This window comes from Dreissena polymorpha, chromosome 5 (assembly GCF_020536995.1).
Source record: "Dreissena polymorpha isolate Duluth1 chromosome 5, UMN_Dpol_1.0, whole genome shotgun sequence".
Lineage (NCBI taxonomy): Eukaryota > Metazoa > Mollusca > Bivalvia > Myida > Dreissenidae > Dreissena > Dreissena polymorpha.
The window spans coordinates 43,711,462-43,728,346 of record NC_068359.1 but is presented as its reverse complement, the minus strand read 5'-3'; the positions used below and the strand labels follow the sequence as shown (position 1 = coordinate 43,728,346).

The 16,885-nt window shown below is 40.2% G+C and overlaps 2 protein-coding genes across 5 annotated transcripts in view; both read left to right on the top strand.

Annotated features, from left to right (window-relative positions):
• The window catches only part of LOC127832344 (transcription cofactor vestigial-like protein 4), a 121,213-nt gene that overhangs the window by 16,705 nt on the left and 87,623 nt on the right, over positions 1-16,885 (top strand). Inside the window, exons 1-2 of one of the 4 annotated variants that reach the window (XM_052357758.1) lie at positions 8,276-9,217; positions 14,016-14,274. The exons of 1 other annotated variant lie outside the window; for it this stretch is intronic. In XM_052357758.1, the coding sequence (XP_052213718.1) occupies positions 8,914-9,217; positions 14,016-14,274 (563 nt within the window). In that variant the 5' untranslated portion in view covers positions 8,276-8,913. Of the gene's footprint in view, positions 1-8,275; positions 9,218-14,015; positions 14,275-16,885 lie in introns of those variants that run through there. 2 more of the 4 variants (XM_052357760.1, XM_052357759.1) reach the window with 2 other exon arrangements.
• Positions 1-16,885, top strand: part of LOC127832337 (protein kinase C delta type-like) — a gene marked incomplete in the record, with an annotated part of 162,725 nt that overhangs the window by 134,600 nt on the left and 11,240 nt on the right.

The window sequence follows — 16,885 nt, the reverse complement described above, 5'->3', positions numbered from 1 at the left end:
GGTGACCCGAAATAGTAAAATGGTTTCCAGATGATAACTCATGAACGCTTATGCCTAGGATCATGAAACTTCATAGGTACATTGATCATGACTCGCAGATTACCCCTATTGATTTTGAGGTCACTAGGTCAAAGGTCAAGGTCACTGTGACCCGAAATAGTAAAATGGTTTCCGGATGATAACTCAAGAACGCTTATGCCTAGGATCATGAAACTTGATAGGTAGATTGATCATGACTTGCAGATGATCCCTATAGATTTTCAGGTCACTAGGTCAAAGGTCAAGGTCACGATGACCCGAAATAGTAAAATAGTTTCCGAATGATAACTCAAGAACGCTTATGCCTAGGATCATGAAACTTGATAGGTAGATTGATCATGACTTGCAGATGATCCCTATAGATTTTCAGGTCACTAAGTCAAAGGTCAAGGTCACGATGACCCGAAATAGTAAAATAGTTTCCGGATGATAACTCAAGAACGCTTATGCCTAGGATCATGAAACTTCATAGGTAGATTGATAATGACTGGCAGATGACCCCTATAGATTTTCAGGTCACTAGGTCAAAGGTCAAGGTCACTGTGACCCGAAATAGTAAAATGGTTTCCAGATGATAACTCATGAACGCTTATGCCTAGGATCATGAAACTTCATAGGTACATTGATCATGACTCGCAGATTACCCCTATTGATTTTGAGGTCACTAGGTCAAAGGTCAAGGTCACTGACCCGAAATAGTAAAATGGTTTCCGGATGATAACTCAAGAACGCTTATTCCTAGGATCATGAAACTTGATAGGTACATTGATCATGACTCGCAGTTGACCCCTATTGATTTTCAGGTCACTATATCAAAGGTAAAGGTCACTGTGACCCGAAATAGTAAAATGGTTTCTGGATGATAACTCAAGAACGCTTATGGCTACGATCATGAAACTTAATAGGTACATTGATCATGACTCGCAGATGACCCCTATTGATTTTTAGGTCACTAGGTCAAAAATCAAGGTCATGGTGACCGGAAATAGTAAAATGGTTTCCGGATGATAACTCAAGAACGCTTTTGCCTAGGATCATGAAACTTCATAGGTACATTGATCATGACTCGCAGATGACCTCTATTGATTTTCAGGTCACTAGGTCAAAGGTCAAGGTCACGGTGACCCGAAATAGTAAAATAGTTTCCGGGTGATAACTGAAGAGCGCTTATGCCTAGGATCATGAAACTTAATATGGCAGATTGATCATGACTCACAGATGACCCCTATTGATTTTCAGGTCACTAGGTCAAAGGTCTAGGTCACGGTGACCTGAAATAGTAAAATGGTTTCCGGATGATAACTCAAGAACACTTATGACTAGGCTCATGACACTTCATAGGTACATTGATCATGACTCGCAAATGACCCCTATTGATTATCAGGTCACTAGGTCAAAGGTCAAGGTCACAGTGACAAAAAACATATTCACACAATGGCTGTCACTACAACGGAGAGCCCATATGGGGGGCATGCATGTTTTACAAACAGCCCTTGTTCCAATTTTATATTCTTTTCATACACTTTTCTTCTCTGTTATCACTTCTTATTGGCGAAAAGAATTGACAACTGCCTTTCAACAAATCTCCTTTTAGTTCTGTTTTGCCATAAACTGCCTGCAGCTGCATTAAAATGGGAGTAACCAACATTCTGTAATCAATGGAAACCTGTCAGATGATAATTATGATAATGCAAGCCACTGACAAAAAAAATCATGAATGAATCACTGCCATTAAGCAGTAGTAGAAACTTGGCATGGAATGAGGTCATTTAAAAGTGTGATCAGAATTTGTTCACTTTACTATGTGAGTGCTACCCCATGAAGAACATAAAATAAATAGATTGCATTTGCAATTCTGTTTGCAACTGGGTGTGTGTGTGATTGTATCATAGTCCAGGAAGTTTTCCTGCTGGGATGCATAATGTTCTTACCTGAATGTCTCTGCTCCTGAGATTTCTGGAGGCCATGCCACGTGGTCTGACAAAACTGATGAAGGAAAGAAACTGGTGGTTGTCATGTATTGTTCAGTGTTTTTGGATGTTGAATTTTCTGTTGGCCCTCTTATTCTTTGAAATAAAAGTTTTGCACGTGTAAATGTTCTTAACAAAAATACTGATTTCTAACATATCGTTTAAAGTTCTGTTTCACCAACTGAACAGGCTTGAAATTGAGACCAAATTATCCTATAATAATATGTTGGTTATAGATTAAAATTATTCCCTCGGAAAGTATGTACTCATTGGAATTAACGGTAGACCTAAATTATGGAGGGTTCATCGTTACCTAATTAATTGTATGATAATAATTGAAGTCAATTAAATACTATGGTACCATTCAGGTCAAGGAAAAATATTAAATTTTCCTCTTGCATTCTCAGAGTGAGCATTGTCAAATCTCACATTTACTAAGAAAAATTAAAGTATGAAAACAAAAACTTAATTGGCAAAAATAGCATTATACTCATATGTTTCCCCTATCTTGTGGATGCTGGGCCTCTGGGGTCAAAGAAATAATCATGCTAGGTGCATTAAACATCTTTCATAAGAAAGATAAACTACCTGTAGATATAATCAGAGATTTATATTTAAAATAGGTGCTGAAATTGAATTTATCACCGTGGTAATGCACAGGGTGTCTGAGAAGCTTCCTCCAGGCATCTCATTCAAGGAGTTCCCACTTGGATCATGTGCTAGAAGTGCCAAAACTCAATGAAGCTTTCTGTATAGGATTATACCAAGTCAAGGACATTGTAAAGATATTGATCATCAGTCTGACATTCATATGCCTTCACTTATGGTTTGATGTTATCAATGTATGCCTTTTTTGTAACATTCTGTCTTTTATTGAGGATTTTTTATTCTACTAATATTGATTGAATACAAACTAAAGGTTGCATTCTCATAACATCATCAGCAGGAGCATTACCATAGTTGTGGTTGCCGTCTTAGTTATTTATTGTCTTCTTGTTCATCTTCACAATCGCCATTATCATCATCATTGCACTCATCATCAGTATCATTATTCTTTTCTCAATCTGCAACATACATCATTGAATTTAAACAAAAAAATTGACAAGTTCAAGTATTATAACCAGCAAAGAAGATATGTTGCTTGGTGGTCAATAGTGTGCCACCAGTCTGGGAGTCCAACGTGGGACCTCCCGTTGTCAAATGGAGTGCTCGACCGAGATGATCAATAGTGTGCCACCAGTCTGGGACTCAAACCTGGGACCTCCCGCTGTCAAATGGAGTGCTTTACCGAGTGGCCAATAGTGTGCCACCAGTCTGGGACTCCAACCTGGGACCTCCCGTTGTTACATGGAGTGCTCGACCGAGATGATCAATAGTGTGCCACCAGTCTGGGACTCAAACCTGGGACCTCCCGCTGTCAAATGGAGTGCTCTACCGAGTGATCAATAGTGTGCCACCAGTCTGGGACTCCAACCTGGGACCTCCCGCTGTCAAAAGGAGTGCTTTACCGAGTGGCCAATAGTGTGCCACCAGTCTGGGAATCCAACCTGGGACCTCCCGCTGTCAAATGGAGTGCTCGACCGAGATGGTCAATAGTGTGCCACCAGTCTGGGACTCCAACCTAGCACCCCCTGCTGTCACATGGGGTGCTCTACCGAGTGGTTAAAAGTGTGCCACCAGTCTGGGACTCCAACCTTGGACCTCCCGTTGTCAAAGGGAGTGCTCTATCGAGTGGTCAATAGTGTGCCACCAGTCTGGGACTCCAGCCTGGGACCTCCCGCTGTCAAATGGAGTGCTTGACCGAGATGGTCAATAGTGTGCCACCAGTCTGGGACTGCAACCTGTGACCTTCTGCTGTCAAATGAAATGATCAAACGAGATGGTCAATAGGATGCCACCAGTCTGGGACTCCAACCTGGGACCTCCCGCTGTCAATTGGAGTGCTCTAATGAGATGGTCCATAGTGTACCACCAGTCTGGGACTCCAACCTGGGACCTCCCGCTGTCAAATGGAGTGCTCTACTGAGTGGTCAATAGTGTGCCACCAGTCTGGGACTCCAACCTGGGACCTCCCGCTGTCAAATGGAGTGCTCTACCAAGTGGTCAATAGTATGCCACTAGTCTGGGACTCCAACCTGGGCCCTCCCGCTGTCAAATGGAGTGCTCCACCTAGATGGTCAATAGTGTGCCACCAGTCTGGGACTCCAACCTGGGACCTCCTGCTGTCAAATGGACTGCTCAACCGTGTGGTCAATAGTGTGCCACCAGTCTGGGACTCCAATCTGGGACCTCCCGCTGTCAAATGGAGTGCTCTAGCTAGTAGTCGTGCACCACCAGTGTGGGACTCCAACCTGGTACCTCCCGTTGTCAAAGGGAGTGCTCTAACGAGTGGTCAATAGTGTGCCACCAGTCTGGGACTCCAGCCTGGGACCTCCCGCTGTCAAATGGAGTGCTTGACCGAGATGGTCAATAGTGTGCCACCAGTCTGGGACTGCAACCTGGGACCTTCCGCTGTCAAATGAAATGATCAAACGAGATGGTCAATAGGATGCCACCAGTCTGGGACTCCAACCTGCGACCATCCGCTGTCAATTGGAGTGCTCTACTGAGTGATCAATAGTGTGCCACCAGTCTGGGACTCCAGCCTGGGACCTCCCGCTGTCAAATGGAATGCTCGACCGAGATGGTCAATAGTGTGCCACCAGTCTGGGACTGCAACCTGGGACCTCCCGCTGTCAAATGGAGTGCTCTACGGAGTGGTCAATAGTGTGCCACCAGTCTGGGACTCCAGCCTGGGACCTCCCGCTGTTAAATGGAGTGCTCGACCGAGATGGTCAATAGTGTGCCACCAGTCTGGGACTCCAACCTGGGACCTCCAGCTGTCAAATGGAGTGCTCAACTGAGATGTTCAATAGTGTGCCACCAGTCTGGGCTCCAACCTGGGACCTCCCGCTGTCAAATGGAGTGCTCTACTGAGTGGTCAATAGTGTGCCACCAGTCTGGGACTCCAGCCTTGACCTCCCGCTGTCAAATGGAGTGCTCTACCAAGTGGTCAATAGGGTGCCACCAGTCTGGGACTCCAACCTTGGACCTCCAGCTGTCAAATGGATTGCTCTACCGAGTGGTCAATAGTGTGCCACCAGTCTGGGACTGCAACCTGGGACCTCCCACTGTCGAATGGAGTGCTCGACCGAATGGTCAATAGTGCCACCAGTCTGGGATTCTAACCTGGGACCTCCCACTGTCAAATGGAGTGCTGAATTGAGTGGTCATTAGTGTGCCACCAGTCTGGGACTCCAACCTGGGACCTCCCTCTGTCAAATGGAGTGCTCGACCGAGTGGTCAATAGTGTGCTACCAGTCTGGGACTCCAACCTGGGGCCTCCCGCTGTCAAATAGAGTGCTCGACCTAGATGGTCAATAGTGTGCCACCAGTCTGGGACTCCAACCTGGGACCTCCCGCTGTCAAATGGAGTGCTCTACCAAGTGGTCAATAGTATGCCACTAGTCTGGGACTCCAACCTGGGCCCTCCCGCTGTCAAATGGAGTGCTCCACCTAGATGGTCAATAGTGTGCCACCAGTCTGGGACTCCAACCTGGGACCTCCTGCTGTCAAATGGACTGCTCAACCGTGTGGTCAATAGTGTGCAACCAGTCTGGGACTCCAATCTGGGACCTCCCGCTGTCAAATGGAGTGCTCTAGCTAGTAGTCGTGCACCACCAGTGTGGGACTCCAACCTGGGACCTCCCGTTGTCAAAGGGAGTGCTCTAACGAGTGGTCAATAGTGTGCCACCAGTCTGGGACTCCAGCCTGGGACCTCCCGCTGTCAAATGGAGTGCTTGACCGAGATGGTCAATAGTGTGCCACCAGTCTGGGACTGCAACCTGGGACCTTCCGCTGTCAAATGAAATGATCAAACGAGATGGTCAATAGGATGCCACCAGTCTGGGACTCCAACCTGCGACCATCCGCTGTCAATTGGAGTGCTCTACTGAGTGATCAATAGTGTGCCACCAGTCTGGGACTCCAGCCTGGGACCTCCCGCTGTCAAATGGAATGCTCGACCGAGATGGTCAATAGTGTGCCACCAGTCTGGGACTGCAACCTGGGACCTCCCGCTGTCAAATGGAGTGCTCTACGGAGTGGTCAATAGTGTGCCACCAGTCTGGGACTACAGCCTGGGACCTCCCGCTGTTAAATGGAGTGCTCGACCGAGATGGTCAATAGTGTGCCACCAGTCTGGGACTCCAACCTGGGACCTCCAGCTGTCAAATGGAGTGCTCAACTGAGATGTTCAATAGTGTGCCACCAGTCTGGGCTCCAACCTGGGACCTCCGGCTGTCAAATGGAGTGCTCTACTGAGTGGTCAATAGTGTGCCACCAGTCTGGGACTCCAGCCTTGACCTCCCGCTGTCAAATGGAGTGCTCTACCAAGTGGTCAATAGGGTGCCACCAGTCTGGGACTCCAACCTTGGACCTCCAGCTGTCAAATGGATTGCTCTACCGAGTGGTCAAAAGTGTGCCACCAGTCTGGGACTGCAACCTGGGACCTCCCACTGTCGAATGGAGTGCTCGACCGAATGGTCAATAGTGCCACCAGTCTGGGATTCTAACCTGGGACCTCCCACTGTCAAATGGAGTGCTGAATCGAGTGGTCATTAGTGTGCCACCAGTCTGGGACTCCAACCTGGGACCTCCCTCTGTCAAATGGAGTGCTCGACCGAGTGGTCAATAGTGTGCTACCAGTCTGGGACTCCAACCTGGGGCCTCCCGCTGTCAAATAGAGTGCTCGACCTAGATGGTCAATAGTGTGCCACCAGTCTGGGACTTCAACCTGCGACCTCCTGCTGTCAAATGGAGTGCTCGACTGAGTGGTCAATAGTGTGCTACCAGTCTGTGATTCTAACCTTGGACCTCCCGCTGTCAAATGGATTGCTCAATCCAGTGGTCAATAGTGTGCCACCAGTCTGGGACTCCAACCTGGGACCTCCGTCTGTCAAATGGAGTGCTCGACTGAGTGGTCCATAGTGTGCTACCAGTCTGGGACTCCAACCTTGGACCTCCCGGTGTCAAATGGAGTGCTCGACCTTGATGGTCAATAGTGTGCCACCAGTCTGGGACTCCAACCTGGGACCTCCCGCTGTCAAATGGAGAACTCTATAGAGTGGTCAATAGTGTGCCGCCGGTTTGGGACTCCAACCTGTGACCTCCCGCTGTCAAATGGAGTGTTTACCAAGTGAGGTAACTGGGTCACTATCAGAGCTGATCACTAGTTCGGCTTAAAGAGAGTATATACGATCTTATGACTTATAAAAAATAAACAATTATAATGTTGATCAATCAAAAACTTCTGAAAAACTAGTTCCAGAAAACCTGACCCCAGCAAACCCACAGGCAGGTTTTGAGAATTGCTTTTGCCACAGTCCCACATTGGGCGCTATTGTGGCCAGGCAGTGAACGTGTGCAGTCAGAATGGCACTTTAACCTGGGACCTCTTGATATCCAAGCGAATGCTCTGCCAAGTGAGTTTACCAGGCCATTACAAGCTAATCTCAAGTTGGAGCCATGAAAGTGACATATACATATGCCCCACATATTGGCAATAAAAACAGCTGAAATGGTATAAATTGAGCATATCAAACAGGATATTTATCATGTTCAGTTATACATGTACTTGGAATCTGTGACATATATTAAGAAAATTGTATATTCACTCTGATCAGTCTGTGAACAGGTAACAGCATTAGCAACACCAACAATAGTTATCATTTTTATCATCAGAAACAACAGCAGCAAAACGCTAGTGACTAGAAAAACTTAATGAAATTGTCATTGGAATTGTCTCCGTAAGACTTGCATGTGACAATAATGTGCTTCATTAACAATTGTATCATCATCATCTGATGATGATGCAGCAGCAGCCCTAATCTTATTTTGCAAAATATAATTTTACATACAAATTATAATAACTAAGTATTTACCAAAAAGAGACATATTAATGTAATGTTTTAAATAGTAGTACAACAATCTGTAATAGGTAAACAATATAGTCTGAAATCAATTTTATACAACATTTAACAATTTAAACCAAGTGTTTGTTTAACAAACTTTAAAACATAAAAAAGTGAAACAAAAGTATTTAGTCTGCTTTGAAGTTTATTCATTCTAAATGTACTTCAACCAATGAAAAGCTTGACTTAATATTTGACCCCAGGTAGAAAGGTCACAATGAACCAATCAGATGTTAGGAGTGTATTGTATTTTTCTCACAGTAGTATAGAGCAGCAGTGAGCTGTGCCTCAATGTATCAGCAGAGGATTTTATAATTGACATTGTGTTAGCTAAGTTTACATTTGCAAGCGATTACCTGACCAAATTCTGTGTTCTTTTATCACACAGAGAAGTATTTCAATGAAAACATAAGGTGTGATTATTAAGAGTATCCTTTGAACTGGATAGTTTTGGCAGAAGAAAAAAAATTGATTTTTTTTACAATACAATTTTGATGATTTACTTTATGAGGATTTTATTCAAGAACATTTCATTAAATTATTGTGGTTATTTGTATACAGATTGAGTGCTGTGAATTGTGTGTAAACTTAAACTTTGGGCAAAGAAGGATATTTGTATGAGGGTGTTAATGATCAGACCATTTTGGGGACAAGCGTGGCAAGCAAGTGGTTACATACTTTGAAGATGTGCACAATGTTATTTGTTGAATATAAAAACCACCCGACATTGTTTATGAAGATCCTCTCCTGCCTGATTGCATTGTGATCTACTGCAACTAACTGTGCTCATTGGATTATTTTTTATTCTTGTAACACTTTAACTAAACAAAACAGTGTGCGATATAACAGAGAAGGATTATCTAATAAATTATTTTTATAAGGAAAAAATAGTAATGCTTAACTTGGATACAAGCCTGTATTCTAGAGGGAAAATGTCTGTGTTGGAACCCCGCATGAGTGATCTGAGATCCGGTTTTGGTGGTATGGGCTTCGGGCTCGGGACCCCGGGTGCCTCTGGGGTCAGTCCCATGCCCCTGTTTCCTATGTGGAGGCCAGCCCCGGGCCCTCCTGCGGGGCTGTGTACAATTCCCTCATGTCCATGTATGATATCGATGTCACGTCCGTATTTCTCGTCAATGCCCGATTTATATGACTATGCATCGTATAGCGCATACTATGCCTGGTGTCTAAAGTCAGGTAAGAATTATCTATGTGAAATTTTGTTTTTAACTTTTAAATACAAACACTTTTTGTACGAACTACTGCATGATTTTTTTTCATTTCATTATCATTGCCTCTTATTCAAGGGGTGTCTGTTCCTAAACACATGTATTCCATGTGACATTTCCAGTGGCTAGTTGTTATATTTTGCACCTGGAGTTGAAAGGTCAATAACACAAGGGCAGCATTGGGCCCCCTTATTGAAAGGGATTTTCTCAGGGAGGGATGTTGGTCCTATATTGTGGATTGTGGTGATTGTTGCACCTGCTTATCGCACAATAAAAAGCATGCTGAATGACTTCATTAACAAGTGACCCTTTTTCTTGTGTCAGGCTATAATAAATGTTCTTCAGAATCAATCTATTTAGGACTGGTTTTCAATGGGCTTTTGATGCTTAATTGATAGGGACATGAATCTTTTTATTTGTATGAATTTTAGACATTGATTTTTTCCTAAGTTAATATTTTAAATGATTTTATTAATGGTTTACATTTGTATTTGAAGTCACAAAATAAGCATGTCAAACTTGCAAGGTTTATCATTTGGGTGTGGTGATTTTATGACGGATAATATGATTATAATAATGTAAACACATTCATATAAATAATTAAATTTCATAGATTTAACATGTAGATAATAATTACTGATAACAGCTGGGCGTATAATAAAATGTTCATTTATTTACTTTTGTCTTACATTCACAATCAGGTATTTTACAGATGATATCAGATAGGAGTATTCATTAATCAGTTAATAATCATTCTTGTCACCATGTTATCTGGGAGATTCCCTTGTGGATTTGATGATTATCACAAATAAAAAGAAGGCTAAAATATTTCTGATAAAATCTTAATGTATGAAATTAGGCAAAGTATTTCTAATGCAGCACAATAAACATGAGTGTGGTATGCTGAATGCCCTCTAGCATAACATTCTTCAGGACAAGTTGTGTGAAAATTAAGGGATATATGTCATCAAAAATAGCGTAATAACAGGGGGAGGTAGTGACTTATTAATGAATTAAGGAAATGAAAATGAAAATTGTCATTCAGCGTATGTCAAAAACATGACAGCTCATTTCTAAAGGTGAAAGTATGTTTAACTGCTTATAGTGCATATTTTGTTGAATTAAGAGAGTTGTAGGTTTTGTGCACCTAGATTTCTAATTGAAAGTTGCAGATGTAGATTTATGTGTTGCTTATTGTCAGTGTAAACTACAATGTACGTAATTATGTTTTTCCAACTGCTGAGCATTAAAAAGACAAGAAAATCTATCGCCTAGTTCTATTGCTTTTGTTATTGAAAAGTATGAAGAAAAATTGTCCTTCCTATACATATACCCAAGTTCAGCCTCAGTCTGCACCAAAAACTTTTAGTCTGAGCCAAATAGGCTTTGAAGATTTCCATCGAGCCAAATATGTAGTCTGATTGCTCTTTAATAATTAATATATAAATAACGGGGGAAAAATATCTGTCTTGGCATGGACGTCGCCATCTTGTTGTCACGTGATTACCCCCTCTTTTACTTGCAAATTTGTTATACACATATTGAGGTTTGAATATTATGTGACCCAATCCAAAAGGAATTGATCAGGTGATGTTTTTTTGAGGTACAAAGTGTTGGTTCTACCCATGAAATAAACTTTAGAATGCAAAGTATAAACAAAAGGTCTTCAATAAAATAAAAATTTAACTTGCAAGGCTAAATCTTGGTTATTGATTCATCTAGAACCATTTACTTGCTGACCTAAACTCAAAAACTCTGTCTTAGAGTATTGTGGTCTTAAATAGAGCACATTTTTTCAACATTTGGTTAATCATTTATCGTCAAAAAGAGACATAAAATACGGAACAATTGTGTTTAACTTTTAGTATTTTTCATGAATGTTTCCTTGTGCAAAGATGTTGAACTCATGATTTGGAATTTGCATATTTATGTATCTGACTTGGCATCAATTAAATCATTATTAACATCACATCTTTGTACACCTAATGACCGAATTCAAATGTAACTTAATTGGTGTAATTAATGGGAATATAGGATATTAATGTTCTATGGCAGTTATTGCATCACGAAAGATTTCAAGTGATTGGCCTCATTTAAACAGGGAAGTCATTGTTTCGTTTGCAAGCAAATTAAAAAATAAACATGAGCCTATTGCCTTTTTGCACATGTTATTTGCATTTTTAGTATACCAGTTTTAAGTTATGGTGATTTTGTTGCTTAAAATAAGTAGCAAATAATCTATGACATCATAAAAAAGTGACAAAAAATATACTTTTCAATGTTAAATTTTGGTCGGTTTTACTATTCATGGTTTCATGTGTGATTTAACTGCTGGTTTTGAATGTTTGTTAAAAGATTGATTTGATTGTAGGTCAGTGATGATTTCTGTAGACGTTGGTGTAATTGCGTCCAGATAGATTTGCTAATACAACAATTATGACTGATTAATTGAATGATTGATAGATTGATTATGAATGATTGATACTTAATGATTGAGTGATTGATACTGAATGATTGAGTGGTTGATAGATGGATTCCAGAATCTGCTGGAGTGGTGTAGAGGGCTTACCTATGTATGAACATTCTTTAGAAGTATCTGAATCTCCAATTCAATGAAACAGAGTAAACAACTGGTGTCAAAGTTACACGTTCAAGTGCGTTCAACAGTTTGATTAAATGTGTGATATGGGTGTGATATGGCTGGGTTTACGTCAATGAATCCTCTCCACAGATTGCGCCTCAATCAAGGATTTCCTACGATATTAATACTATCTGCAGGAGGCAGTGAACGCTTGCCCTTGTTATCTAATATCTCAAAATGTATCCTTAGTATTTCCTAATACTTTTCGGTTGTTTAACTGATCTTGAAGTGTTTAATATCAGTGAAAATCAATTTTCATGGAGGGCTTCCAATCGTAATTTGTTTGTTTTCAGTTGATAAATGACTTTTTTGCTATGGGCAGAGGCCTGATATGAGTATGACATCAATCAAATCCAGCTTAGGAATTTCAATGGCTTCTTATTGGTACTTGAAGTTAGGTGCTAGCTTATTTAAAACTTTGCATCAAACAAAACAAATATAATTAATGCACATCATAATATAATTAAAGATGGTTAAACATTTACTCTTGTAAATTAGATTAACAAAACCACAATCATGACAAAAGTGTTTTTTTTAAGTTTGAAAAATGTTAAGGTTAAATATTTTAGAACTTGTAATGTCATAGGATGAATTTTTGTAGCAAATGTTCCAAATTGTCTTCCGTCATTGTATCTGTCATTAAAATATCAGATGTTAAACCAGACTTGTCAAAATCATACATCAGTAGTTAGTTTTGAATAGTTAGACCCAATACATTATCTTACTTGTGGAAAAATGTTTACCCTAAAACAACACAATACATAAGATTTTTATCAAGTTTGTTCAACTGACGGACTGACGCACCAAATCTTCTGTTGTACCTCACCAGTTGTACTCAGTCGAACCCAGGCTTTTCATAATTGCCTGGGGTGCACAGTCTTACTGAAATGAATTGAAATTGTCAAAATGAAGTGTCATTAGCATGGTTGGCATTCAAATTTATTTAAGGAGCACCCCCAACCACTAAGGGCAGCTCTGTAATTGATACAAATTGCTGGGACATTATTGACAGCCTAAATTGGTACTCAGAAGACGGCTGGGTGATTCAAGTACATTTCAGTAGTTTTCTTCATGGTCACGGCTATTCTTTTTCTAATTTATTAAGCGTTCTTTGGTAAAAAATATTTTTACGCCGCCTCGCAAATGATTGGCCAAATCTGACGCCTCGAAGGTAGCAATTTGATGGCGCGTATTTCCTTTCGCAATGAGGTATTTTTTAACGATATATCACTTTACCGACCTATGAACAACAGTGATTGGTCAGATAGATTTACCTGCGATCTGTCCCCAATTTAACAAAGGATCATTTGTATCCTTTTCTCCAGCCTATAGTTAATTTGGAAGAAACAGTACGCCAACACTGAGCAAATTTAAGCATGTTTTGTCAAGCGTGGGCTTCTGTATGGGTGAAGATTAAATGAATGATTGCCCATCGCCAAGGGAAAGTGGGTCTATGTAGATAGGATTTTGTGTGAATGGATTGTAAACAAGTCATGCATTGATGAAATGTCCCAGCCATTCATAAAATAATTTTTCCAGATCAGTAATTTGCCTGAGAAAAATCTATGTTCATTCACAAAACGGAAAGGCAAAGCATTAAATTATCACCTTTATAAAATTGGCCAAAACAACTTTTGATGTGAAAATGTGCTGTTTTTTTGTAATTGTGAATGTTTTGCTCAGCATTTTTAACATAAATGAATGCAATCAAAGAAATAGAATATTTTTTTATTTACCAGTTTTTTTCACCTTGTATAACAGAGGTCAATTAAAGTCTTTTTCGCAATCAAAGTTTGTTTGAAATCATGCAGTTTGCTTAATCAAAAACCAGCTTTTTCATTTCTCAAATCCGCCTATTAAAGCGATATTTCATTCCAAAATGAATGCACAGTTCCACAATTGTGAATTCCCAAAACCTCAAACTGCTCAATGGATTTTGCTCAAACTTGCACAGCTGAATCTGAAGATGATTGTTATGTAAGGAATTTTTGCTGGGCCCAGTTTTTTTCCCTGAATCCTGCAGTCTGGTGGCGAGTATACAATGGATTTTTGAGTGTCCAAACATGTAGTTTTTTGCATCAGTGTCTCTGATACATTTCTAGTTTCATTCTTTTTCTATGTTCAGCCCAGGAGTCCATGTACAAGGGCCTGGCCCCACTCCCTCTGCCCACCTCGGGCCTTCTAGATCGGTTCCCAGCCCAGCCCTCCCCGCCGGACATCTGCAGGGAACCAGTCGACCATCGTGCATCGCCAGGGAAGCAGTTGCCAAGCAAAATGAACAAGCACGAGCGCATAAGGACTTGGCTAGAGGTGTCATCGAAGCCTCAAAAGTATGAGAAGGAACCAGCCATTTCCAGTCATCAGCCTAATGGTTCATCACACTTGTAAGTTGATATGTTATTTTTTTACGTATTGTATGTTTGTTTTATGCATTTATGGACGTTAAATAACAAGTGAATTCATTTTTGTTTTACATGTTAAGTCATAGAATCTAGTAAAGAGTATTGGAGATATCACCATATAAAAGATTTGAAGCAGGTATTTAAATAGGTGCAGTTTACATGTAAAAGTACAAGTTTAAAAGTGTGCTAAAAACAAGTTTTACATGACAGTTTTATTCAAGATTATAAATGCTGACAGCATAAGCCATGAAATGCTTAACGGGACTTGCACACAGTGTGCCTAAATGATGATTAAAAAAAATGGTCATAGACCCCAAAAAATACGTGTGTAATTTATTCACATGATCAGATAACAATCTTGAATAGCAAAATATTTGAAAATGTATTTTTGTTCATTGTTAATCATCTATAAAAAATTGAAAATAATACAGAGTTTTTAACGTTTTTCATAGATTTTTGAATCAGACTTGTTAAAGCATTTGCAATACTTTTCATCGAAATTTTAAACAGAAACGTGTTTGATCGATATAGCGTTAAACTTCCATCCTCCCTCAAGAGCCTGATTGGTTTAGTGTAAGGTTTTGCTTCTCGAGGTCTGGGTTAACCCTTTGCATGCTGGGAAATTTGTCGTCTGCTAAAATGTCTTCTGCTGAATTTCTAAAATTATCATTTTCTTCGATTTTTTTCAAAGAATACTATCTGAAAAGCAAACAGTTTGGATCCTGATAAGACGCCATGTTTTGTGCCATCTCATCTGGATCCAAACTGTTTGCAAAGGCCTTCAAAATTCGGTTCCAGCACTGAAAGGGTTAAAGCCCAGTTCATTCAGTCATGCACATTTGATAAAAAATTGTTCGTTGGTATTGGGTATGTTTAAAACTATTCTGAACATCACAGCTTGCTAGTAACATAATTTAAAGGTATTTTACAAAATAGAAAATGTGTGATCAAGTCCCTTTAAAGACAATACATTTTCTCTTGAAAGATCAACTACATTGAAAAGACCAATAATGTGTGTGTGAATCAATTAAACAAAATCATGAAAGGACTATACTATATTATTACATGTTTGAGCCAGCAAAAACTGACTTACCACAATTTCCTGTTTATAAACTCCATTAAATGGTGAACAATGCCAAAGCTGCATGAAAACAAAAATCTTCAAGAGAGTGTTTTCCATCAATTGTGTTCATGATATTGGCATAAGTAATTATGCCATGCATTGTGTTATTTCTCTCAATGAACATGCACATGCCCCACCTTCTGTATACTTATCAGGAGAAAGTCTTATGTTACATGACATGCTCACTTTTAAATATGACCTTTCTCCGATAATATTGGGTTACTGGCAAAAACATCAACCTACTATCAAGATTGAGCAGGAAGCTGGGTTGATAAGGACATGTTTTACTGGTTTCCTGCAATTAACGAGTTCTCTCATTTGCTAGCAAACTTGGCACTAACTGGGCAAGCTTATGTAAAAAAATTTTTTTCAGTGAGCAAATGAGCCTACTCTGGGAAAAGGGGGCTTACTGCATGTGCGTAGTGTTATTTCAGATTAGCCTGTTCTGTCTGCACAGTCTAATCAGGAACAACACTTTCCATTGTTATTATATTATTTTTGTTAAGGAAGTCTCTTTAGCAAAAATCCAGACTGCATCAGCTAATCTTGGATGACACTTTACTCACACACATTAAAACCCCTAATCCCATTACTCACATGCATTAAAACCCCTATTCCCATTACTCACACACATTAAAACCCCTATTCCCATTACTCACATGCATTCAAACCCCTATTCCCATTACTCACAGGCATTAAAACCCCTATTCCCGTTTCTCACATGCTTTAAAAAACCCTATTCCCATTACTCACATGCTTTCAAACTCCTATTCCCATTACTCACATGCTTTATGACCCCTCCCATTACTCACGTGCTTTGAGACCCCTATTCCCATTACTCACATGCTTTAAAACCCCTATTCCCATTACTCACATGCTTTAAGACCCCTATTCCCATTACTCACATGCTTTAAAACCCCTATTCACATTACTCACATGCTTTAAAACCCTATTCCCATTACTCACATGCTTTAAATCCTATTCCCATTACTCACATGCATTAAAACCCCCTATTCCCAAAGCGAGGCTCAAATGTATGTCAAAGAGATTCAAGGTTTGGCCTTGTACTTTTAACAGTGCACACCTCTTTGCAGAAATATGTCTGATGTTTCAATGATATTCTATTGGTATTTATGGACCACTCCTTTCACAACAGTGTGGGGTCTTGCTCACTTGAGAAACCATTTTAAGCATTGTTAAAGAACATATCCACCATCTACGCCTAATGGGAGGCAATTGTAGTAATTACCGTAACAAACATGTTTCTTTCTAAACAGAACAGTGTTTTTTTTGTGGTGCAGCTATTCCTGTTTAAGTGTGAACTGATTTTTTTATTTGGATTCCGCCATTTTTCTTCTATTTTTTTCTGTGAAGAATGCACATTCGGCTAAGAGAATATGGAGTAAGCCATTCCTAAGTTAATGCTGATGTAGAAATATTTCTTTGTGCATAACTCCCAATTGTACGATT